This window comes from Balaenoptera musculus, chromosome 20, assembly GCF_009873245.2.
Source record: "Balaenoptera musculus isolate JJ_BM4_2016_0621 chromosome 20, mBalMus1.pri.v3, whole genome shotgun sequence".
NCBI classification, from domain to species: domain Eukaryota; kingdom Metazoa; phylum Chordata; class Mammalia; order Artiodactyla; family Balaenopteridae; genus Balaenoptera; species Balaenoptera musculus.
The window spans coordinates 23,053,146-23,074,970 of NC_045804.1; the positions used below are offsets into that span (position 1 = coordinate 23,053,146).

General features: G+C 52.3%; 1 protein-coding gene across 1 annotated transcript in view; it reads left to right on the plus strand.

Annotated features, from left to right (window-relative positions):
* The window catches only part of NMT1 (N-myristoyltransferase 1), a 30,883-nt gene extending 13,071 nt beyond the window's left edge, over positions 1–17,812 (plus strand). The window contains exons 3-12 of the mRNA XM_036835685.1: positions 1,624–1,768; positions 7,702–7,820; positions 8,385–8,476; positions 9,713–9,829; positions 10,630–10,800; positions 11,851–11,959; positions 14,607–14,777; positions 15,375–15,542; positions 16,553–16,690; positions 17,432–17,812. Of these exons, the coding sequence (XP_036691580.1) occupies positions 1,624–1,768; positions 7,702–7,820; positions 8,385–8,476; positions 9,713–9,829; positions 10,630–10,800; positions 11,851–11,959; positions 14,607–14,777; positions 15,375–15,542; positions 16,553–16,690; positions 17,432–17,452 (1,251 nt within the window). The 3' untranslated portion in view covers positions 17,453–17,812. The remainder of the gene's footprint in view (positions 1–1,623; positions 1,769–7,701; positions 7,821–8,384; positions 8,477–9,712; positions 9,830–10,629; positions 10,801–11,850; positions 11,960–14,606; positions 14,778–15,374; positions 15,543–16,552; positions 16,691–17,431) is intronic.
* The last annotated feature ends 4,013 nt before the right edge of the window (positions 17,813–21,825 follow it).

Genomic DNA, 21,825 nt, shown 5'->3' on the forward strand with positions numbered 1-21,825 from the left:
AAAAAAAAAATACTACCATTATTGACCACCATGCTGGCCAGCTAGGTTCTTGCCAGGCACATCGTTTAAATTAACCCCAACCTTCAACTTCTCTACAAGGTAGGTGGGGGGTCTTCCCATTTTAAGACGAGAGGAGGTGGTTTACCCAGGTCTTTCAGTCAGGAATCCTAGCCCAAACCCATGCTTTGGCTTTAGGGATTCTTGTTTGTTTCTTTGTTTGTCTGGGGGTGGGTTTTTGGATGACTCCAGGGGGGTTTGAACTCAAACCTTTATCAAAATGGTTCACTTTGAAATTAGAAAATCTCAACAAAACACCATTTATATAGCCGTTCTGTTTTTCTCTTTATGAGAGTGTTGGAATACATCGTAAAGAATTTAGAAAAAAACATAGCAAGAAGAAGAAAATGAAAATCATTTCTAGTTCTACCTCCCAGGAATAAGCAATATAAATATGTTGGTTTATATTCTCCCTTTCCTTCACAATTTAAATGAAAAAAAGATGTAGGAAAGTGAAAGTATTAGAAGTTATGGGTATTTGTATAATCTTAAGCTGCACATAAGATCCAGAAGCCATAAAAGAAAAAGTGACAAATTTCAAACTTCTCTGTAAAAGTCAAAAGGTAAACAACAAACTGGGCAAATACTTGCAATACATGAATCAGTAAATTTAAGATAATGAAATGAGTAGGCCATTCACAAAGAAAAAAATAAAGGTTTTTATATGAAAAGATGGTTAAATTTGCAATGAAAATTAAAGCAACATTTTTTTTTTTCCCTAGTTTGACAGAGATTAAGATTTGGTAAATCTGATGATGAGGGTCTTGAGAAACACGCTCCCATACACTGTTCACTGGGTTAATTGATATTCTCTTTTTAGAGAGTAAGTTGACAGTATATATAATCTCAAACATGCATCTCCTTTTACCCAGCAAGCCTCCTTTCTTAAACTTTATCCGGCAGAAATACGTATTCAGTGAGCAAAAATAGATGTAGAAGAAAGTTCATTGCAGCATTGTCTGTAAAACTGAAGACCAAAATGCCATTGGTAGGGGGTTGGCCAGATATATTGTAGTCTGTGCACGCAGGGGATTCAGTTGTTGGAATGGGCAGGTCCATGTGACTGCGTGGAACGGTCTCTAAGACATAGTGTTTAAAGAAGAACAGTCAGTAAAATAATACTGTACGATCCAATTTGAGTTTTTGAAAATTGTGTGTGTGTTTGGAACTTGCATGCAAAAAAGTCTGAAATTATATTTGCCTCTTCTCACCCTACCTCCCAAATTTAAGACTGTTGATGACAAGGATTATATTTGAGGGATGGGACTGTTGGGTTTTTTATCTTCTGTGTGTTTTTACATTTCCGCATTGTTTGAAATTTTACACTGAGCCATGTTTTGCCATCAACCATCGTAAGACTAAGAAGAGGAGAAGCCCTGTAGGAAGCACCTCCCTCTCATACTGCTCATCGTCAACCGCTCTTTCTCCACTTGTCCTACAACAGCTGACCTCTGAGGAGCCACACCCCTTCTTTGAGTTGTACCCCCTTAACTCTTGGACTTGAATGAATCAAAAGTGTTTATTAATATAATGGGCCTTTTCTCTCCCCAACTTTGTCTTGTTCAGATGAACTCTTTGCCAGCAGAGAGGATCCAGGAAATACAGAAGGCCATTGAACTTTTTTCAGTAGGTCAGGGACCTGCAAAAACCATGGAGGAGGCTAGCAAGCGAAGCTACCAGTTCTGGGACACGCAGCCCGTCCCCAAACTGGGTATGTATTTGCTTTCTTCCCCAGGCGAAGGCAAAGGCAAAGGCAAGGGCAAGGGCGAGGGATGTGCCTTAGCCATGCTGAGGGTTCTATGCTGGATTTGTGAGGGAGGACGAGAGAGTTCTGTTGTTCCTTGGTGGTAGTTTTTAGAGGATGGTCTTTACAGTGCAGTTCAGAAAAGACTGTTGTTCAGGGACCTTATCATTTCACAGTAACACATATTGAGAACAAATAATGGTCCTTTTAGTCCATCATCATCCAGTATAAATCTACAGAGAAAAACAGGGCATTGGCACATGATGAGTGGGGATGTGTGCTCATGGACCTGTCTTCCTACATAGATTTTATGGAGAGACTTGTTTATCTGGGCAAGCGTTTAATCTGGAGTGGGCCAGTCCCCAGCCTCTTCCCCTTGTCTCAGACAGTGCGTGCTTAATAGATGCAAAATAATTTGACATTTTGCCTAACAGTGATAGTTTAATTCCACCTGGAATACCATATGCAGATTTGGTCGGCACCTCTTTAAAAAGCTATGATGAACTCTCAAAGGGGTGGGGCAGGCAGAAAATAAAAGGATTCCAGAAGAGACTGGTTGTAGCAGAGTTAGAGATGCCTGCTGAGACTGAGTCACAGCTCACCTTGACGGCTGACTTCAGAGGGTGTTATTGACAAAGTTTTTGCAGTGGGTTGCATCATGCTCCTGGACCCATTGATAGCCCAGTTCCTATTTTCTATGTGACTGGGAAAGTAGGTATGTTGAAAAAAACGTGTGTTAACAACAAACATGAGTGACCTTCAGGCTGTCCATGTCCATGCTCCCCTCCAGTGACACAGTGAGATTTGACTATGTTTAGTGGGGAGGAGGGGGGTGAGGGCAGAATGAAAGCCTGGTGAGGGGAGAGGGGCAACTGTGCCCAAGGAGAGTTGTCTACTCCAGAGTTTGCTCCTCCGGCCAGCAGGATGGACATTGCTTAAGAGCTTGTAGAAATGCAGAATCAGAACGTGCAGGGGATTTGTGTCCACTTTGAAAGTTTGAAAAGCTCTGCTCTGGAGCAGATGCAGTTTGTAGACAGCTTAGTCACAATCCAGAAACAAGCTGAGACGTGCCCCCCAGAGGGTGCAAAGCAAAGCAGTGCCTGGATGGTTGTGAGTCGTGAATCAGCAGCAGGCACTGTTCTAGAACCCTGCCCTCACCCATCCACCAGGTCTGTTGAGCTGCCCAGGTCAGCCAGGTCCCAGGCCGCTGGCTAAGCCCTCCAGCAAGGCTTTGGGTCACAGTAATACTATTCTTAGGGTATTACAAGTACGGGCCCCAGTGACCACTCCCGCACGAAGCAGCAGGAAGAATCAAGAGCCACACGTTCCACCTCTGAGTGAATTGCACGAAGAGGCAGTCCGGGGTGGGGGGCTGCTGTGCATCTTGGCTGTTTTCAGATGGGGTTTTGGTTTGATTTTATTTTTCATTAAGAATTTGCAAATGGGTGACTTTGCTCCATTCTTCATAGACATGGAACCTGGTGAAGAGGCCAGTTGGGATTAATGGGCTTCTCTTCTGCTTCTTTCTCAAAGCTCATTTACTCTTTGTTGTTTGCCTCAGTTTCTCCACCTGTATGTAGACAGTGCTCCTGTTTTGCTCTCAGCTCGTGAAAAAGCCACACTATTGCTCACAGGGACCTAGATGGCCTCGGGAAGGTGGAATGAGGCTGTTTTGTTTCTTCTCGATATGCCTTCTGGGCAGTGTGGTGTGGGGCTCTGTGGAAGAGTGATCACTCCGAGCTTCTGGCCAGTCTGCCTTTCAGATCCACGGTCAGTCAGGTCCAAATAAAGGATTCCTTTGTGTCTGTGAGTCAGCCCATAGAAAGTACCACATTATAGGCATCAGCTGGTCCACGTGGCTGAGGTGTCACCCCAGTTCTGCTTCTGACTGTTCTTAGGGTAGAGTGATTTATAGCTTCTTGCTTTAATTTTTTCCACTTAAATGGGGGCTAATAATTGTGAGACTCAAGCATATCAAGTATACTGTGTTTGCAGCACTCCCCAACTTGAGGCAAGAGTTAGATTGTATTCCACTCAAAAGACTTAGAATTCTTTAGAAGTTTAAAATCATCTGGGACTTCCCTGGTGGTGCAGTGGTTAAGAGTCCTCCTGCCAATGCAGGGGACACGGGTTCAAGCCCTGGTCCAGGAAGATCCCACATGCCGCGGAGCAGCTAAGCCCGTGCGCCACAACTACTGAGCCTGTGCTCCAGAGCCCACGAGCCACAACTACTGAGCCCGCGTGCCACAACTACTGAAGCCTGTGTGCCTAGAGCCCATGCTCCACAGCAAGAGAAGCCACCGTAATGAGAAGCCCGCGCACCGCAACAAAGAGTAACCCCTGCTGTCTGCAACTGGAGAATGCCTGCACGTAGCAACGAAGACCCATCGCAGCCACAAATAAATAAATAAATGTATTAAAAAAAAAATCATCCTAAGTTCACCATTGAAAGGCCTGTAAACAGCCAGTGTCTTCAGCTGTGTAACAGTTCTTTGTGCTCCCAGGTCAACTTTTGATCTCCCTTTTCAGACCATGTCCTTCTCCTTTTTCAGTCACCCCTTTTCCTGCGCTAGTGGGGTGAGGAATCCTTTTACTTTGCCTGACCTTAGTGGGGTGGAATCTGGCCGCTGTTAGATTAGTTTAAAAAGTAACTCTCCCGAAGAAAGGGAGAAGGCGGACTCGTACTTGGTTGCCCCAGGCCCTGAGAGAGGAGCTTCCCCACTTTGTCCCTTGTCCTACTCGTTTGGCTTAAGGTCTCCCAGATCTCACGTTCTTTTCTCCCAAGTCCTTCACAGGTGCACTGTGGCGCTTAGTTTTGGATCTCGGGTGTCCGCAGGCAGAGAGAGAATTGGGGGGTAGGGCGTACAGAAAGAAACCCGTTGGAAGTCCAGGGTTTTCTTTCAGAGTTCCCAGTGTCCTCCTCAGCTGCTCGCTGGCTCACGGTGGCCTAGAGACAGCTGGCTGCATTCCTGCCATGCTCTGCAGAGCAGCCCACGCCAACTCAGCCAGAGGCGCTCAGGAGCCATTAGAAGGTGGCAGGCAGGCCGGTCTCCACCGAGCAGCGCAGGCAGGAGCCCTGGGCCGCTCTCAGCTTCGCTGGCACCCCAGACCGCGAGTCTGTTCAAAGTGATTCTGCTTTCTCAGTGTTCCCTCTAACTCTGCTTTGTCAGCTATGTCTTGCAGGTGGCACACAGCCTTGAGGTAACCTGTGAGAGCTGGTTTGTCAACACATAGATTAAGACTTACCAGCTGAATATTGTATAAAAGTTCACTCAGTAATGTCACTTGACAAACACTTATTGAGTGCTCTTTGTAAAATTCAAATCTCAGGATGTCACTCCTCCCTCCCTTCCCCCTTAAAGACCCGTTCAGGATGTCCCACAGCCTTGAGGATGAAGTCCAGCCGCTGTAGTAGCTCGCAGGGTCCTCCACGATTGGTCCCCGCTCTCCTCTTCAGCCTCCTCTCCTAGTTTCCTTCCTTCCCCCCCCTTCATCTCCAGGCCTTGACTGTGCTGTTCCCTCAGTGTACCCACCCTCCCTGGCCCACCCTGTCTACTCCTGCCTAACTCCTAATTATCTTTGAGATCACATCTTTAGATATTCTTCTGAGAGGTCTTTCCTGACCCCTCCACCTCCTCCCCCTTCTACCATACTTCATTGTCGTGGACTCTCATTATACTGAGTGACAGGTGCCTGCTTGCTTGTCCCTTTGGTGCCCATGATGATGAGGACCTGCGTCTGTTTCATTCGCCAGCTCCTGCCCCAGAGCTGGAGCATTCTAGGATTCTGTGAACACATGGTGAAGGCGCAAATGGAAATGCTTGGTGCATGCAGGACCTAGTAACCAGCCTAAATGAAATGATTTGGCCTTGAGACTATTGTCATATAGTGGCAAAGACCACCAGTATCTTGTCCATGAAATCATTTAGGGGAAAAAAATTGATTAGAAGGTTCTGAAGTTTAAAAATGTCTTTTGGAGGGCTTCCCTGGTGGCGCAGTGGTTAAGAATCCGCCTGCCCATGCAGGGGACATGGGTTCGAACCCTGGCCCGGGAAGATCCCACATGCCGCGAAGCAACCTAAACTTGTGCGCCACAGCTGCTGAGCTTGTGCTCTAGAGCCCGCGAGCCACAACTGCTGAGCCCGCGTGCCACAACTACTGAAGCCTGCACGCCTAGAGCCTGTGCTCTGCAACAAGAGAAGCCACTGCAATGAGAAGCCCGCGCACTGCAACGAAGAGTAGCCCCTGCTCGCCACAACTTGAGAAAGCTCGCGTACAGCCATGAAGACCCAACACAGCCATAGATAGATAGATAGATAAATAAAAATGTCTTTTGCAAAGGGTATAAATTCAAAACAAGATGGGAAAATTGATCAGCACCTAGACAAGACTAGAGTAGAAATCCTTGGTACTTTCCAAGGGTCCGGCCCTTGGCTTGGTAGGCTCAAAAAGTTATACCTGGCAGGGAATTGAAAGTGGATTGACTTATGTTAAACCAGTTCACAAGGGCTGCTTTATGAATTAATCAAAAGGCCAATTTCTAAACCAGGGAAAAAAATATATAACCTCTCTCCCAAGGAAACCTATTTGGGAGCAGCTTATAAATAAAAGTTAGCTGGATTCTTCCCTGCTGTGTCCCCATTGTTGCCTGTACTTTGCAATTTGTGACCCTTAGCACGTTGGTAATGACTCATTTCTTGAATATTTCCCCAGAAGATGGTGCATCTTGTGAGGCCAGGGACCTTGTCTTTTCCCAGCTCTGTCCTGTTACACGATGTCTGACTGGTGTTCAGTAAGTGTGCCGGGCGAGAGTTAGATGGTCAGTCCTCATGGTGTTGTCCTCAGCTCGTGGCTGGATGCAGCCGTTTCCACTGCACCTGCCCCACGGATCCGTCACTGGGAGGGTCCACAGCTTCCTGTTACACGTTAGAATGGTGTGTTTGGGCCAGGAGTCCGAATGTCAATAAAAGCATGAACTGAGTGCCTAGAATGTACAGAGCCTTGTGCTGGGAGCCGTGTACTGAGTGGTCCCCTGTGAAGACTCTCTTTTCAAAATGTACTAAACATTTCATTCTTCTAAGTTGTGAACATGAATGAGCTCTGAATTGTAGAATCTGCCAGGGCCAAATAATTCCAGGGGCCAAAATTAAGTGGCTGATTTGTCTGAGTTTATCAGATAGGTCTGATTTGGCTGGGGTTGGGAATCAGGGCTCTGTCTTCTCAGCACCCCCCGCACTTCCTACGCACTCCACAGGGGAAGGGTGTCTGTCCCGGGTGGAGATGTCCCGTCAGACGGTAACTTCCCAGCAGCGTGGTGTAGACTCAGTGATTCAGCCTGAAGGTGCTCACAGGGCTCTGTAAACACCGAGGGCCTGAGCTGGCAGCGGCAGTTAACTGGCCCACGTTGTTCAAAGCCAAGGCTGGCAGGGCCCAGAGTGAGCCTGGCGCCTGGACGCCATTGTCTAGCTCAGGAATAGGCCCAGTACGTTGGCGTTGCTGTTGACACAAAAGCAGCCTTGTTGCAACTCCTTATAAATCCATCCAGGTCGATGGGCCTGGGCCGGGGCCATGACAGCACTCTACACCAACCAGGAGGCAGGAAGCCAAACTAGTCAAGATAAATGTTTGTTATTCAGTAACCCAAGGGAGATTTAAAAGAATGTCCAAGAAACCAGCCACCTTGGATCCCAGTGATTGTTCTTAAGTTTGGCCATGAATTGGCCCTCAGCTAGGGGCCAAGGGTAGCTGGAGAGATGGTCTGCAGTTGCCAAGAACAGAGTGTTCTTCAGATGGAGGGCTCCTAGGGCCAGGAGGAATTTGCTGAGGTCAGTCTTTGCGCTGAGCCCCTTCCCTCCCCTAGGAGGCCAAGGGTGAGGCTCATGGCTGTGCTCTTCTTCCAGGGGAAGTCGTGAACACGCATGGTCCCGTGGAGCCTGACAAAGACAACATCCGCCAGGAGCCCTACACCCTGCCCCAGGACTTCACCTGGGATGCCTTGGACCTGGGGGACCGTGGTGTGGTGAGTAGGCCTGGGTGGGCCAGGAGTGTGGACCAGTTGCCACTTTCATGAAGAGGCCTGCAGTCACATGGAGACAGTTTCTACTCAGGCCTTCCGCAAGGGCTCTCTTAAGAGCTGAGCCAAGCAGGTCTGAGCAGACCCCCCATCTGTTGCCTCTGGGGCCTGCCCACGACTCCACATAAATAGCTCTTGGCTTCTCTGGCAGGTTGAGAGTTAACCCCTGCAGCTCCCCAAGGCAGATACCTTTTCTTCATGCTTTCATTTTTCTTGTTCATCCGTTTATTCAGTTCCTTGTCTTAACGATGGAGTGGTTGGTTAGTTGGATGACATTCTTGGTCTGCCCATTCATGTACTTAAGTCTGCCACTCTACCCTTGGTGGCTCAGTTTCCTATTAAGCACTAGGGCGCTTGTTCCAGGAGTCCCTGCCATGAAAAGGATTTGTGAGATTAAACATAGCTTTTGGTAGTTTGCCTTGTCCTGGAAAGGCTTGGAGCCCCAGGGTACTGGAGTTCGTCCCCACCCCTGGCAGAATACCTCTAAGGCAGCTCCTCATCTCTCTACAGCTGAAAGAACTCTACACCCTCCTGAATGAGAATTATGTGGAAGATGATGACAACATGTTCCGATTTGATTATTCCCCCGAATTTCTTCTGTGGTGAGTTGTAAGGGCTTCCTTATTAAGGTTCCAGAGCCAGGCATAGAGCAGAACAATGACAGGGCACCAGATTTTTCATCCCTGCTAAGAGCCATCCTTTTATTTTTTTATTTATTTATTTTTTTAAAATTTTACACTTTATTTATTTATTTATTTTTGGCTGTGCTGGGTCTTCGTTTCTGTGCGTGGGCTTTCTCTAGTTGCGGCGAGTGGGGGCCACTCTTCATCGCGGTGCGTGGGCCTCTCACTGTCGCGGCCTCTCTTGTTGCAGAGCACAGGCTTCAGATGCGCAGGCTCAGTAGTTGTGGCTCATGGGCCCAGTTGCTCCACGGCATGTGGGATCTTCCCAGACCAGGGCTCGAACCCATGTCCCCTGCATTGGCAGGCAGATTCTCAACCACTGCGCCACCAGGGAAGCCCGAGCCATCCTTTTAATGACAAATTAGTATGCGATTTTTGAGTTTCTGCATCTGAAGGAGACTTGCTTCTCATGGAGCTTAGAATCGAAACCTTATTTAAGACAGAATGACTGGGTGAGGGATTCCTTTATGGAATTGGTACCCAGAAGAAAAGATCATCTGTTGTATGGTGACTTTATGTAAGAAGGGAGGGAGGGATGAGACCTGCTAAGATTTAAAAGAAAAGAGGTCGTTTTCTGTCCATTTCCTGAGCACGCTCAGTTGTATGAAAATGACCTTGCCTGGCTGGGCCACCCACCCTCCCGGGCCTCGTTTAATATCCGGGAAGGTAGAGGCATGAGGCCAGCACGGAGGGGGCCTGCCTGAAAGGGGAGGGAAAGGAAGACTGGCCAAGCGGAGAGAGAGGAGGTGATGGTGCTTGCAGGGAGGTGGAGCGCAGAGCTCCAGAGGCTCCACAGCCAGCTCCCGACCATGGGACCCACTGGACTCGAAGCCAAGGAGGCCGGTGCTCCGGCTCAGGCTGTCAGAGTAAGTGAGCACAAAGAAACTGGATCAGTATGAAATCTTCACTATGACAGCCCTGGGTTGGGTGAGCAAGTAGGCCAAGTGGACTGAGTAGAGAGAAAGGGCTGTAGCTCGATCCCGTTGGTGTCCAGGAGGGTTTGGCCCTAAAGAGAATTAGGAGAATTGAGCTGTTCACCCCTACTCAGGGCGGTGGTAGCATGAGCTTAGAACCAGACTCGGCGGTGGAGCCCAAACAGTCCCCCAAGCCCGCTGGCGAGCAGCACCACGGCTACAGCCCCCGTCTCTCCTCTAGGGCTCTCCGGCCGCCTGGCTGGCTCCCCCAGTGGCACTGTGGGGTTCGAGTGGTCTCAAGTCGGAAACTGGTTGGGTTCATCAGCGCCATCCCGGCAAACATCCATATCTATGACACGTAAGCACCAGCGCCGCTCCCACCCCCCGCATCCCCACCATCCTGCTTGGTCTGGGAAGGTGGGGGGGAAACATGCACATACTTTCCGTAGAAGAAAGAGGGAAGTTCCCACGAAGGGAGGGAACTTGTGTCTTGGGAATAGAAATTCATCATAGGAACCACCTGTCTGGCTCTGAATTGTTGCTGGTGCTCTTGTCTGTGACCTGGGCTGGAAGGAATCCACCCTGAGGGCCGGTGCACTCCCTGACCAGCAGTTCAGCGTTTGCATTTGTGCCACTCACGCATCGACACACTCAAGCCGCTTCAGAAGTGGGCGGGTGTGACTCACAACCACATTGTCACGGGGCCTTCAAGCTCTGCTCTTCATTTTCCCTGGAAACGTCAGAACCATCTACCACAGCCTTCTGGGCTTAGAGGCTGTGGATTCTTGGGGGAGTCAGAACCCCTGAAATCCTAGAATAACCCTTGACTTACTCTGTGGGGTTCCTGACGGCTAAAGGTGGGACCCCACCAGCCTACTATTGGGGCTTCACCAGGGAGATGCTGTGGTGCCTTAAATAAAGGAGTTTGCTTGAGTCCCACTTACCTTTGGAGGTAGAGTCTGTAGAGAGTGGGCCCCTTGCCTGGTGCAGCAGAGCAGGGCGGTAGGAGGGCGTCCTAGTCCCGACTGCTGAGTGCAGGCAGAGGCAGAACACGAGCCTGTGCTGAGGCCCCCGGTCCCTGCAGGGCGCTCCACGTGCTGGACAGGATTACCTTGCCTGTTAAAAGCCTTGTCCCTGAGTTTTTTCCTCCCTCTTCAGAGAGAAGAAGATGGTGGAGATCAACTTCCTGTGTGTCCACAAGAAGCTACGTTCCAAGAGGGTGGCTCCAGTCCTGATCCGTGAGATAACCCGGCGGGTGCACCTGGAGGGCATCTTCCAAGCTGTTTACACTGCCGGGGTGGTATTACCAAAGCCTGTTGGCACCTGCAGGTAAAAAAATCTCTTCTTTGCAAGGTCCTAGCGACATGCCTGCTCTAGTTGAGGAGCTTGTGTCACCGTGAGTCACAGTTCTGCCCCTCAGCATGTGCCCAAGAGCATCTCGCTGCTCTGGTGTCTGATAAGGTGGGTGGTGGTGCCCACAGGAGCCGGGTGGGGCACACAGGGGAGTGACGGGGAGGCTGTAGGAACAGCAGCCTGCACAGTGCGTGCCCTGCCCAGAGGGGTTAGGCTTTCTTAGCTCCCCGTGATTCCTTCCATTTGGAAATGGTGGGGGTCAGTCTGCTGGGGTTTTGTTCTCGTTTTTAAGGATGAGGCCAAGTCTGGAGTTTTATGGTAAATGTCCTAAAGTTTTAAATGGTTGGCCCAATTTTGTTTTGAATATTATGTGGGCCGAAGAGAGCATGTCTGATCCCTGTGTGCACCAAGCACAACCTCTGCCTTCGAAAGTTCTTTGAAACAATTGAATACTCTGCCTTAAGAACTTCAAAAGTGAAAACACCAGACAAATGCTGGAAAGGAGGAGGCAGAGGCTAAACATTCAGAGAACTAGAAGTCTTTTCGATTGACTTGATTCCAGGAGTGGGGATCGCTGTTCCCAGACAAATACTGTTACAGAGGAGTGGCTTGTGAACTTGACAAAGAAAATATGGGAAGCGCTGTGGCCGCTCTGCACTCGCTGTGGGGAGGTTGGAGATCTGGGGCGACGCCACTGGCTCAAGTGGGGCCCGATGGGTCTCTTACGCCACCTGCCGGCCATCTTGAGATCCCCGTGCCATTGTCCTTTTTTTTTTTTTTTTTTAGTATTTATTTATTTGGTTGTGCTGGTTCTTAGTTGCGGCACGTGGGCTCCTTAGTTGCGGCATGCAAACTATTAGTTGTGGCGTGCATGTGGGATCTAGTTCCCTGACCAGGGATCAAACCCGGCCCCCTGCATTGGGAGTGCAGAGTCTTAACCACTGCACCACCATGGAAGTCCCGCCGTTGTCCTTTTAATGAGACTTGCCATAGTCCTCTGAGGACAGGACATTTGTGTCCCCACAGGTACTGGCATCGGTCCCTAAACCCACGGAAGCTGATTGAAGTGAAGTTCTCCCACTTGAGCAGAAATATGACCATGCAACGCACCATGAAGCTCTACCGACTGCCAGAGGCCAGTGGTGCTTCGGGGCCCTGGGCAGGGGCAGGAGGGAGGCCAAGGAGAGCCTCACCCTCAGCAGGAAAGGAGCGGGGCCTGTGGGGGGGAGGGGGCTCTCTTACCAGAAAGGCAACTCAACCCGTAGTTTCCAGATTCCTAGCCTTTCCATCCTGTCGTTCTGTTGCCTGTAGCAAGGTTTTTATTTTAGTTGGACTTTCTCTGTTCTCCTGAGCCTGCATCTGGGCTAGTTTCTGTGCCATCTGTTGGCAGACTCAGAGAACACCTATTCCGTGTAATTTTAGCCTAAGTGAAGCATAATGGAGAGATGAATCCACTCACTGGTACACAGCACGTCCCAGGACCCAGCGGAAATGAGCCACAGAGCATCTGCTGCTCCCTCTGCAAAGTCAGGTGGAGGAGAGGTGGCTTGAGTTTGTGAGGGGAGCCCAGATTTCCAGTCCCAATCCTCCCACCCAGATTTTGCCACCGAAGGACTAGGCAGCCTGCAGTGAGCTGGTTTTCTCCTCTGGGCCTCGGTTTGCCTAGTTTGCCAGTGAGACAGACGCTCCTTGTTCTCCTGTTGTGCCTGTCTTCAGGAGCCTAATGGATCTTAAAATCCCTTCTCTTCCCTCAGAGCTCTTCCGGGCAGTGTCAGCACAGTTATTGGATGCCTGCTGATCAGAGGGCTGCACGCCTGGACTCATCAGCCACCAAACTGGATTAATCGTCCTGGGATTGGGCTGATCCACCCCTGGATTGGGGTCATTAGTGTCCCGCTTTGAGAGCCCGCTGCAGCATAGTTAGGCACTGCCCGGGAAACCAGATTAGGGCGCCACAATGAGTGTCCCCTTGGGCCACTGGAGAGCGTTCTTAAAGTGTAGCAGCTGGAAGAACGTCTTTGGATCTCCCCGCCTGTGGGTGAGAACCCCAGCATGGCTGCTTTTTCAGTCCAGGATTTGAGGTGTCACTTTGGGAGCTATCATGTAGAAACAAGGTCACTAAGTGTTCCCTAGAGACATCAGGATTAGCAAGGAATTATGGCAGCTAGAGGTCCTGGAACTGCAGTTTTACATTTATTTATTTACTTATTTATTTTTGGCTGCTTTGGGTCTTCGTTGCTGTGCGCAGGCTTTCTTTAGTTGTGGCCAGCTGGGGCTACTGTTCGTTGCAGTGCGTGGGCTTCTCATTGCGGTGGCTTCTCTTGTTGCGGAGCACGGGCTCTAGGTGCACGGGCTTCAGTAGTTGCGGTGCCAGGGCTCAGTAGTTGTGGCGCACGGGCTTAGTTGCTCCGTGGCATGTGGGATCTTCCTGGACCAGGGCTCGAACCCATGTCCCCTGCATTGGCAGGCGGATTCTTAACCACTGCGCCACCAGGGAAGTCCCCTGGAACTGCAGTTTTAAAAGCAATTCCTGTACACCTGAAACTAACACAACATTGTTAATCAACTATGATATAAAATCTTAAAAAAAAAAGAAGCAATTCCTGCATTAGGAAGCAGTTGTATCAGGCAGTGACTGAGGTATATAAACTAACTCTACCCTGATTTCAGATTCGGCTGACCCCACCTTTGTGTGTTAAGCCTTTGGGAATGTTCCCTCAGCCCCAGTATTTACTCCGGAGTATCACATGGCTTCACTCCACTGAAGCACTTTCTAAGGAGAAGCAGCTGTGGGGTGGGATTCTGGCATGAGATTAAATCCTGGGAGTTCGGTGCTTTTCTTCTGAATTTTACTTGTAGCAGTGTCCTGCCAGGGGCGGTACTGGTGTAGTGGTGTCCAAGTGGATAGGCAAGGCAGGCATCCAGTGTAGGCTCTGCTGGGCCCGGGGTTCCATGGTGCCTGTGGCTGGGAGGCTGTCTGTGAAGTGCTCTAAGTCTGTAGGAGAGAGAGCGTGGTGTAGGAAGAGATGAGCTGCAGTTCAGTGGGAAAAGGTTGTGAGGCTCGGAGGAGAGGGGCCAAGAAAGGCTTTACTGAGGCCCAGGAGTAGCACCAGGCCGGGCCTACCCCAGCACATCCATGGGGTGGTCAGGGTTTCTCCATCATGGCACCATTGACATTTTGGGTTGGGTAACTCTTCTTCGTGGAGACCGTCCTGTGCGTTGTAGGATGTTTAGCAGCATTCCTGGCTTCTACCCACTAGATGCCATAGCACCCCTCCCCCTAGTGTGACAACCAAAAATGTCTCTGAATATTGTCACATGTCCCCTGGGGGACAAATTGCTCCTGTTGAGAGCCACTGGGCTAGAGAGACAGAAGATCACAGCCGGAACAGCCACTGGTCCGGCGGGTGGAAGGTCTTGTGTTCTGTGTTAGGGAGTTTGGAACAGGGAGGGGTGTGACGGGCTGTGTTTTCTTAGGAAGCCGGCCTGGGCCATGTGGGTAAGAGATTGACGCAGCCTTAGTCAAGGATGGCAGCCTTAACCACGAGGGAAAGGGCCAGAGACACTGCAGGGGCAGGACTTGTGCCAGCGTGGATGTGGACAGTGGGTGAGAGGGAGCTGCCTAGGATAACTGAGGAGTCTCTCTTGAGGGCCTGGGTGGATAGGCTCAGGGTCGGGGTAGGAAGGGAAGCAGTGTGTGGTTTTTGGTTCATGTAGGACTTGAGAGGGAGCCAAGGTGCTCATGGTCAGCACGTCTGATGCTCTCTGGTTCTTTCTTCCAGACTCCCAAGACAGCTGGGCTGCGACCAATGGAAAAGAAGGACATTGCAGTAGTGCACCAGCTCCTCACCCAGTACCTGAAGCAGTTTCACCTCACGCCAGTCATGAGCCAAGAGGAGGTGGAACACTGGTTCTACCCCCAGGAGAATATCATCGACACTTTTGTGGTGGAGGTGAGTGGGGAGGGGTGTTCTGGGCCTCTGCCCCGTGGGCGGGGAGGCGTCCTCCCTAAGTGGCTGGCGTCCCCAGCCTCGGTGACGGAAGAGCGATTGATGGGCGTGTTGGCACCCTAGACTTCCTTGACCATCCGTGCTTGGTCCCCACTAAAGACAGGAAGTTGTAGCTTGCGTTGGCTAAGGTGCGCCCTTCCTCTCCCCCTCCCCCACCCCCACTGGTGACTCACAGTAAAGAGAGCTGAGCCTCTCTCGGTCAGGTGAGCCTTCGACTCCCTGGCTGTCCCCGCTTGGTCTGGCGCCGGCTGGGTGTGCTGGGTCCTGGGAGCCGTGAGAAGGCCCTGTCACCACAGGCGGGGAAGGATCGTGGCAGGTTCAGCCCATAGCCCGGCCTGGATTTTCCTCCCGGCTCTGTCCTCAAGTTCCCTCGGCCATGTGTTTTCTCCTCCCTGCATATCCTGTTTCAGTTTCCACCCGTTCATCTAGAGCAGCAGAGCTGCCTGAGGGTGGTGGAGTGCAGTAGAAAACATTTTATTCCCAGGTTGCAGGAACCCTGTGCCTGTGTGACACTGCCTTCTTCTGTTGTCTTCCCTTCAGAATGCAAACGGTGAGGTGACCGATTTCCTGAGCTTTTATACACTTCCGTCCACCATCATGAATCACCCGACCCACAAGAGTCTAAAGGCTGCTTATTCTTTCTACAACGTTCACACCCAGACCCCTCTTCTAGACCTCATGAGCGACGCCCTCGTTCTCGCCAAAATGGTGAGGAGCAGATCAGAGGGAAGGGGCAGTGGGGCGGTGGTGCGCACAGCTCGCAGGTAGCTGCCCACAGGCTGGGGGCTTTGAGGCCTCCTCCCCCTCCTGCTCCACCAGCCTAGCACTTTTCAGCCAGCAGCTCAAAACTAGGAGGGAGCAAGGAGCGTCCACGCTAAGTGAAGGCATTGAACTCCTTCTGATTTATATCAGTGAGTTTTGTTCTCACGGTAGGCACTGCCAAGGAGCCTGAATAGCCAGGCCTGCTCGGGGAGTAGAGGCGTTCTCCTTACGACCTCCCCGGTGTGGGAATGGGGAGATTGGTGTCTGTTGCGGTGAGTCATTGGAGCGGCTGACAGTAGAGCATGGGGGGAGGGGCCCGGGCTTCTCTTACACTGGAGAGGTCTCCAGGCAGTCCTGCCCCATGGGTTCTGCCTGTGCCTGGCCCAGCCCACTGTGCGCCAGCTGAACAATGACAGGCCAGTCGCTGCCCTGGGAGAGCTTCTGATCAAGTTGGTGAGATTTAGGAAGTGTCTGTTGCAGCCTCAAAGCAGCATATCAAATGTCGTAAAATCCCTCGGTGCACAAAGGCCTCGGGGTTGGAATGTCAGGGAGTGAGGGAGCAGTGCAAATGCCCAGTGGCTCGTGGGAGTCAGCTTTTCAGAGGAAAAGGTTCAGGGCTTGGTCTCCAGAGAGGGCTGTGGAAATTACGAGAGTGTTTCAAGGAAGTGTAACAAGGAACAGTGGGAGCGGTGGCCTGGACACTGAGTACACAAGTGTGTACTCAAGCGCACACCGAGGAGAGGCCGGGTAGGGTGCTCAGAGCGTCATAAGAACCACCACCAGAGAGCGGGGTGCTGGCCGGAGTCTGGATGTAACACGGAAGCAGCAGGAGCTTCTGAAGGAAGATTGCTCCCCTGGCCGCCTGTGGATGGTTTTGATATGATAGAAAAGGGCAGGAAGGTGAGGTAGCTTTCACCTGTCTTCACCTGTTCTTGTCTCTCCCTGCCGCCATGCAGAAAGGGTTTGACGTATTCAATGCACTGGATCTCATGGAGAACAAAACCTTCCTGGAGAAGCTCAAGTTTGGCATAGGGGACGGCAACCTACAGTATTACCTTTACAATTGGAAGTGCCCCAGCATGGGGGCAGAGAAGGTACGTACGTGCTAGGTGCCGCCTCCCACCGAGCTCCCTCGCAGTCAGGCCCACGGCTGGGCCTGTGCGGGTCAGGGAGTTGGCGTCTCCAACGGAACCAGGACCTCGGGTCTGGGATCCAGCATCAGTCTGGGCCCTTGAAAAGTCCCTCCCTCTGGTGACCAGACTAGGAGGGTCAGTATTCTCCTTTCAGCAGCTGATGTGAGGGTGGCAGAGGGCATGGGCCCTAGAGCCACGCAGAAGCAGGAAAGTTGTCTCCAGCCTCTCCCCCCACCAGGTGAGCTGCCTCATCCAACTGGGGGCAGGGCTTCAGGACCATCCCAGGACACTGCGAGTCGCGGGCCCCTGGTCAGGCAGGAAGGGAGAGTCTGAGGACCTGAGGGGGTTTTCCTCTGCTGGGCTGCTGCCCTTATCCCAGTGTGGCCCTTCCTCCTCCGCCAGCTCCAAAAGGCAGCTCAGGGCCATGGGGGTAGCTGGCGTTTACGGGATGACTGACAGGTGAGGGCAGCCTCGTGCCCAGTATTCCTCAGGCTGCCGCAGCTGCTTTCATTAAAAGATCTGATGTGTAAAGCATCAGAGGAGGTTGGGTGAGAGCCCCGGGCTCGCTGTGGGCCTGCTCGCTCAGCACGGTGGCGCTCTGCGGGCTCCACCAGTCATTGGTCTGCAGGACTGGGCGGGGGAGTGGGAGAGGCTTTGGACAGCTGTCACCTCAACTCTGCCTCTCCCCCTTGGCTCTCCTAGGTTGGGCTGGTGTTACAGTAACCAGTTGCCAGTGAGATTCTGGATAAAGCCACTGAGAATTCAAACCAGGAAATGGAGCCCCACCACTTGTTGGTCCAGTTTTCACAAACGTGAGAATCCCTGGCAAAGGGACCAGAACTGAACTGGCTTTACAAACCGCCACTGAACTTGATGATTGTATTGCAATGGCGTAGGCTGCGTGATGTCACCTCTGGCCGTGTCTCTGGTCTCCCTGTTTTCCAATTAATCACATCATTATGCAGCCGTGATCAAGGGAATGTAACTGCTGAAAACTAGCTCGTGATTGGCATATTATGGAATTAACGGGTGAATAATAAAAGTATATATATATTATATATATATATATATAAATATTTTAAATATCTTTCATGTTCCAAATGTACAAGGATGTTTGGTCTCTAATGAAAAACTGAATCCAGATCATTCCTCAAAATTAGAATCTCAGGCCAGTGCCAGACAAACACATTGGTACAGTGAATTGTTTCCTTCTGAAAGCAGGCGTTGACTTTTCTTGGGGGAGCAGGAGAAAGAGGATGTGGGGAACATTATCCAGTTCCCCTCTGAATCAGCTGGAATATTGGCTTCGAGAAGGCGGGGTGGGGTGGAAGGGCCATGCAAGCTTTGGGGAGAGCTCGGCTCTCTTAGAATGGCAGGTGGAGTCCTGGCTGGGGCTGACGCAACTCAGAGGTTTTCCTGCAGGGGCCACACCTTTTCTGCATCCTGAACCTGGGCAGCGGGGATGACCTGTGGAAGCGGGTTTCATGAATCAAGTCCCTCTTCCAATCCTCTTGGCCTGCTCCCTGTAGGAAGTCATCCTGCCAGCTGATTTTTAAATCAGGGCTCATTAGCCAGCTGTTGCCAACCTTATGTTACAGGGATAAGTCCCCTGTGAGATTATGTTTTTCCACTGCCTGGGGTGACTGGCAGTTTGAAGGGGACCTTTGACCTCCTTGTAGCATCTGGATCGTTGTGGAGACCACATCAGTGCAAATCCTGCTTAGCTCATCTTAGAGCAAAGAGCCAGGAGGACCCTGATGCCCCCAGGGTGGTTGGGCAAGGATGGCGTGGGGCCGATGATACCCAGACCTCCAGCCACCAGCCCTTGGCCTGTGCCTTCCAACCCATTAGCCATCTCTCATGCTCCTTTCCAAGACACACAGCCTGCGAGTAGCGGCAAGGAGTGGTGGTTAGACGCCGATCTGGACTTGGCAACAGAAATGATTTCCTGTTGTCGTTGTCTGAGTCTGGTTTTCACTGATGATGTTTTGTGGATTTTTGTGGTGGTGGTGGTGGTGGTTGCTGATGCTGCCGGTGGCCCCCAAAATAATGGAGCCTCTGGTCACGTGGCTGTCGTGTAGGCATTCCTCAGTTGTGCTCAGCCAAGTGGCTTGGGGAGGATTGGGCTGTGAATTGTCCGCAGCAACCCATGTCCAGGCTTGTGTGTAACTTTTGCTCTAGGAGGAGGTAAATGGTGTGGGGTGGGGGGTTTCCTGGCTGCTTTCACCTCTCAGCTACTTGTAGAGGGAAGGAAGCCTTAGCCCGCAGGCCCGTAGGGCTGTATTGCAGGCTGTGGGTTTTGGTGAGACATGCCAGAGGCTGATTCTGCAGGGTCCCCAGAGCTGCCCCTGCACACGCAGGGGTGCTGCCAGCTGCCCGCAGACGGCTGCTGGAGCCAGCAACTCCGCTGATTGGCTTTTCATCAGAGGCCTCTAGGGGCCTCCCTTCTCCTTGTCGTCCCTGTGCTGCAAACTGCAGGCACTGATCATGGCTGACCTTTGACTCCTTGACTCCGAGATGCCCAGACCAAAGAAGCTGCTGTTCTTAGCAAAGTGTGCACTGCATTCCACGGACGGCGGGAGTCAGAGAGGCAGGGCTCGCCCCACAGCCATCGGACACACAGCACCCCGAGGCCCAGAGCAGCCCGCCCTGTGCAGGCTTCTAAGGATGTCAGAGAACAGAGTGCCCAACTCTCCTACCTTGGGCAGGACCTGGAACTTGGAAAAGCTCCCTGTCACAGGCTTGGTCAGCTCGGGGCCAGGTCCCGGCCTGAGCTGCCTCTGAAATTTGAGGTGCACGACAGTGCCGGGAGTGAGCTTTGCCTTGGTGACTGAAGTCATGGAATGGAAACTGTGAGGCCCGTGCCTGCTCTGGAAGAAACAGATTTCCTGGAGAGGTCCCAATGTCTCCCTCCAAAACCCTGCGACTGCTCCTTGGACTCTGCCGTTGTCTTCTGGTCGGGACCCTGCCGCCTTCAGCGCCGCCGCCCAGGTCTGTAGGAGTCGGCTCGGTGGCTGTTGTTAGTCTTCTTTTTGCCCAAACAGTCCCTGGGTTCTTCACTCAACTCCTTCCAGGACTTCAGGTCAGAATGCTCAGAGAGAACCAGTGCTTGGGGTTTGGGGCCTTGCAGGATGGTGGACCCGTGGCTGGCTTGAACCCAACGAGGGAAAGGCCCCGGGGCCTCCATACTCATCCGTGGGGACCTGCCTTGGGCAGCTGCTCTTGGTGGGCTTCCCGGGTGTGGCCCTTGCCCTCTGCGTCCAGCGCTGGGCTCTCGGACTCCATGTTCCAGATGTTTACTCCTGCCTTTGGATTGACTCTGCATTTGACCCCTGACCCTGTGGCACATTCCCACGGCCTCCTGTCTCTGTAAGGAGAGAGCTGGGGAGAAAGGAGGCCTCAGCTCTGGACTGAGGTCTACTCCATAGGGCTCGTTTCCCCAACGCGTGCCCACTTCCGAAGACGCGGACGTCTGGTTTGAAGGCCAGCCCACACCAAGCCACTTCAACACCTAGGTTTATGGAAAATTTATGGAAAATTTCAGGCCTTGCCTGCAGCTCCCTTCTAACTGCCGTCACATACTTGCTGAAGCCCAGGGTGGGTGTCTTGAATTCCTTGCCCAAAGATGACCCAAAGGCCTGGATAGCTTCACAGAGCTACAGCCCGGGAGAGGGTGGCGCCAGGCCGGGGGAGGCGGGGGTGGGCAGGAGCATATTTCTGGCCGGTGCCTCCTCACCCAGGGGCAGCCTTCTTGAGGCCTGGCCCGCCTGCCCCAGAACCAGAGGAGAGCCAGGGCTGTGGTTTACTACTGCAAGGTGACGGCAGGCCTGCAAACAGACCGTCCCGTCCCTAGGGAGGCCGTGGGGAAAATTTCACTCAATTCAGTGCAAGAATATTGACTGCCTGCCGGCGGGGCGCCGCATCCAGAAACAGGGAAGTGGGAAGCTTCACCTTTCTGTCTTGGCTTTTCTCCAGGCTGTGGGAGGGGCATCCATTTCCGGGGTGGGGGGAGAAATGCCAAATGCATCGTTGTTCTGCTTGGTACAGCTCACTTGTTTCTAATAAAGGAAGCAGCTGAACAAAACCCTCCCGCCCTCCTGTATTCCTCTGGTCAGCAGGTGGCAGTGGAACCGACGCAGCCCCCGGCCTGGGCTGGAGCCCTCTCGCTCTGCAGGGAAGGCCCTCGTGACCATAGCACCGGGCAACTTCTGAACACCTTCCTTTGGCAAGGCTGCCCTTCCAGGGCCAGCTTGGCGCTTTGCCCCTAACTTCTCCCACCCGCCCGCACGGAGCCGGTGCTGACTCAGGCTCCTCTGTGTAAGAGCAGCAGTCAGCCTCTGCGCCAGCACCCTCGGTCCAGGGCAGCGTGGCTCCTCTGACGGGGGGGCGCAGGCACCGCCCCTCCCACTTGTCCAGGTGTCACACCTCCCCTTGCGGGCCAGGGGCCAGGTGGTTCTGTTGAGACACCGGGGGTGCTTTTAATGCTGCAGGCTGGCAGGTTCCACTGAACCAGAAAGGTTCCCAGGAAGGGCCTGAGAAACTGCATCTAGACTTCCTGTGTGTCGTGTGTGTCCCCCCCCGCCCACCCCCTCTTCTCTTCCTCTGGACATTTTCATCCATTCCCCCCCATGGCTGGTGCCTCCGAGCCCCTTCCCAGGGAACCTGGGCCCTGAGTGGCACCCTGAGAGGACACAGGATCTGCCCCTGGGATCATCCATGAGGCCTTTTCCCGGCCCTCCTAGACCCCCACCTAATGTCTCTCCCCAGCCCCGGACCAGCTGACTCCAGCTCCTGAAAGCGGGCCTTCGGGCCTTCGTTCCCGTCTTAGGTTTGGGCTGGGAGAACACAGCCCTGTGGGTGGTCTCCACCCAGGGGTCTCCAGAATTATGAGCTGTGTTTCTTCTTTGCCCCCAGCTCCCATAATCAGTTCCTGTCAGCTTTTTTGCCTTAAAGACTCTCGCCCTTTGAAGGCCATCTTCCCAGCCTTCGGGCTCTTCTCCTAGCAGTAAACCCTTCCTCTGCTTCACCAAACCGGAGACGAGAAGCAGGATGGGGGGCTCAGCCGGGGCGCCCGTGTTCACCTGAGAGGAGCCCCA